The sequence below is a fragment of the Otolemur garnettii genome, unplaced genomic scaffold, assembly GCF_000181295.1.
Source record: "Otolemur garnettii isolate 467f Iridium unplaced genomic scaffold, OtoGar3 scaffold00049, whole genome shotgun sequence".
NCBI lineage: Eukaryota > Metazoa > Chordata > Mammalia > Primates > Galagidae > Otolemur > Otolemur garnettii.
In genome coordinates this window covers 5,549,005-5,551,862 of record NW_003852444.1, presented here as the reverse complement: position 1 = coordinate 5,551,862, position 2,858 = coordinate 5,549,005, and the positions used below count along the sequence as shown (strand labels likewise).

At 40.2% G+C, this 2,858-nt stretch overlaps 1 protein-coding gene across 3 annotated transcripts in view; it reads left to right on the top strand.

The window, feature by feature from the left end:
* Nucleotides 1-2,429, top strand: part of TTC26 (tetratricopeptide repeat domain 26) — a 61,185-nt gene extending 58,756 nt beyond the window's left edge. For 2 of the 3 annotated variants that reach the window (XM_003791581.3, XM_012806243.2), the window contains one exon: nucleotides 1,949-2,429. In XM_003791581.3, coding sequence (XP_003791629.3) covers nucleotides 1,949-2,060 — 112 coding nt within the window. In that variant the 3' untranslated portion in view covers nucleotides 2,061-2,429. The remainder of the gene's footprint in view (nucleotides 1-1,948) is intronic. The other variant, XM_003791582.3, reaches the window with a different exon arrangement.
* The last annotated feature ends 429 nt before the right edge of the window (nucleotides 2,430-2,858 follow it).

Genomic DNA, 2,858 nt, shown 5'->3' with positions numbered 1-2,858 from the left:
CTATTTTTTGGTTGCAGCCGTCATTGTTGTTTGGCGGGTCCGGGCTGGGGATTCGAACCCGCCACCTTAGTTGTATGTGGCTGGCGCCTTAGCCGCTTGAGCCACAGGCGCCGAGCCTAAGTCCAAGTTTTAAGTGTGCCCATCACTTGGATAGTGTGCATTGTACCCCTGAGGTTTACTCCCTCCCTTCTTGCCTCCTGTCACCTGCCTGCTTTCTCTTTCTACCATATGTGCACATGGGTGTTGATCAATTAGTTCTAATTTAGTACTTAGTACATGTGGTGTTTGTTTTTCCATTCTGGTGATACTTCACTTAGAACAGTGGTTCTCAACCTATGGATCCCGACCCCTTTGTAACAATGAAAATACATCCTGCACATCAGATTTTTACATTATGATTCATAACAGTAGCAAAATTACAGTTATGAAGTAGCAAAGAAAATAATTTCATGGTTGGGGGTCACCACAAATTGAGAAACTGTATTAAAGGGTCACGGCATTAGGAGACATTAGGAAGGTTGAGAACCACTGACTTAGAAGAATGGTCTCCAATTCCATCAAGGTTGTTATACAAGGTATTAATTTGTCATATTTATATGGCTGAGTAGTACTTCACGGTATACATATGTCACAGTTTACTTATCCACTCATGTATTGCAGGGTACTTGGGTTGATTCTAATTAAATTTAAATTGCTTAAAACATAAATGCTGGGCATTTGCCAAATCTTAGTCCTTAATGTAACTCTTTTCTATATTAATGTGTTATCTTTCTTGAAGAAAGCACCTATTCCTCTGGCTTTGTAAAATTTTACAAATGGTAGGGACACTCAGTTTAAAGGGATTACCTTAAACAAGGGACAAATATAAGATTCAGGCAAAGTAAGAGATTTGTTAGCAACAGAGCTGGAATTTGAACCCAACTCCTGAAAATATACATTTTCTACTTTGTCATGAAGAATAAGCATGTAAGTGGGAATATTTAGGTCTTCTCACAGAGGATAAAGAGAATAATAGTATATGTATAGATAATACAGATAAACAAGGAACACTTAGGTTAGTGAGAAGGTCTTCACAGAATTTCTGTTTTACCGTGCCACCAGAAGAATAGAAGGCTAGGCTAGGAAGTTTATAATTGCTTTATGAATACACAGTGGAGGAGTCTGTTACCAAAAATGCTCTGTTAGAAGTATGGTATGAAAGCTCGGCACCTGTAGTTGAGTGGCTAGAGCACTGGCCACATACACCGGAGCTGGCAGGTTCAAATCCAGCCCGGGCCTGCCAAACCACATGATGACCACATCCAAAAAATAGCAGGGCCTGTGGCAGGTGCCTGTAGTCCCAACTACTTGGGAATCTGAGGCAAGAGAATCACTTAAGCCCAAGAGTTTTAGGTTGCTGTGAGCTGTGACACCACAGCACTCTACCCAGGGTGACAGCTTGAGACTCTGTCTCAAAAAAAGAAAAAAGGGCTCGGTGCCTGTGGCTCAAGTGGCTAACGTGCCAGCCACGTACACCCAAGGTGGTGGGTTTGAATCCAGTCCAGGCCCACCAAACAACAATGACAGCTGCAACCAAAAAATATAGTTGGGCGTTGTGGCAGGCACCTGGGTCCCAGCTACTCGGGAGGCTGAGGCAGGAGACTCGCTTGAGCCCAGGAGTTGGAGGTTGCTGTGAGCTGTGATGCCACGGCACTCTACCCAGGGGGACAGTTTGAGTCGCCTGTCTCAAAAAAAAAAAGAAAGGTGGTGCCTGTGGTTCAAAGGTGTAGGGCACCAGCCCCATATGCCGGAGGTGGCAGGTTCAAACCCAGCCCTGGCCAAAAACTGCAAAAAAAAAAAAAAGAAAAGAAAAAAAGAAGTATAGTATGAAGAACAGTTATGAATTTATTTTATTTGTTAATTTTCATTTTTTATTGAAAAACACTGTCCTTTCAATTGTTTTCCTCAGAGAGACCCTTCGAGAAGTGCTCCATTTACTGAGAAGCACAGGTAACACTCAAGTAGAATACATCATCCGGATCATGAAGAAATGGGCCAAAGAAAACAGAGTGCCTATCTAAAACAGCTCCAGAGCCCTAGGAACCAGCTTCCACTTTACGTCAACTTAGAAATAATATTCTTCAAGTTTAATGTATGACGCAGGGTTCTATTTCACTGACATTATCCTTCCTTGCTTTTCAAGCCTCAAGGTCAGTCACTGACTTGCTTAGACCTATCCTCCTGGCTGAAAAAGATACTATAGTCTACGGCCCCTGAATGACTCTATAGCAATAACTTTGGACTTATCTGGTGCCTTTCTCCCTGAAATTACATCAGAGCACTCTTGTGTAATTTACTGACTTTAAGGAGAACAACAGAACTTTTTTGATGTTTGCATTTCATGGTATTTTCTCATAGCTGCAATAACAAGTCTTTCTCTGATGCTCAAGATTCACCATCGATTTATCCTCGTATGTGTAGGCATCTCTGTACATCATCTTGTTTTCTCGGGAAATTCTATAAAGGGTTTTGTAAATTCATCTCTTCATCTTGAGAGAACAGAGATTATAACTAGCTATGAGGCTCTAAGAATGACAGGTCTTTTCTCACTGTCTAGTCATTAATAGACAATAGGTTTATGGGATTACTCTTTGAATAATTAAATTATTGATTGTAATGTTAGTTACAGTGGAATAAGATGAGTATTTTTAAAAAGATTAGTACCATGAAGAAAAAAATTGTATGGTACCTCTAAAGGTATTCAGAAAAATAAGTATACAAATCTCCTTAGTCATTTTATTATATTTTAGGGAACAAAACAGGTTAGATTTTTTTAAATACATCTTGCTGAATAAACATCAATTTTGAAAATAGTGCTA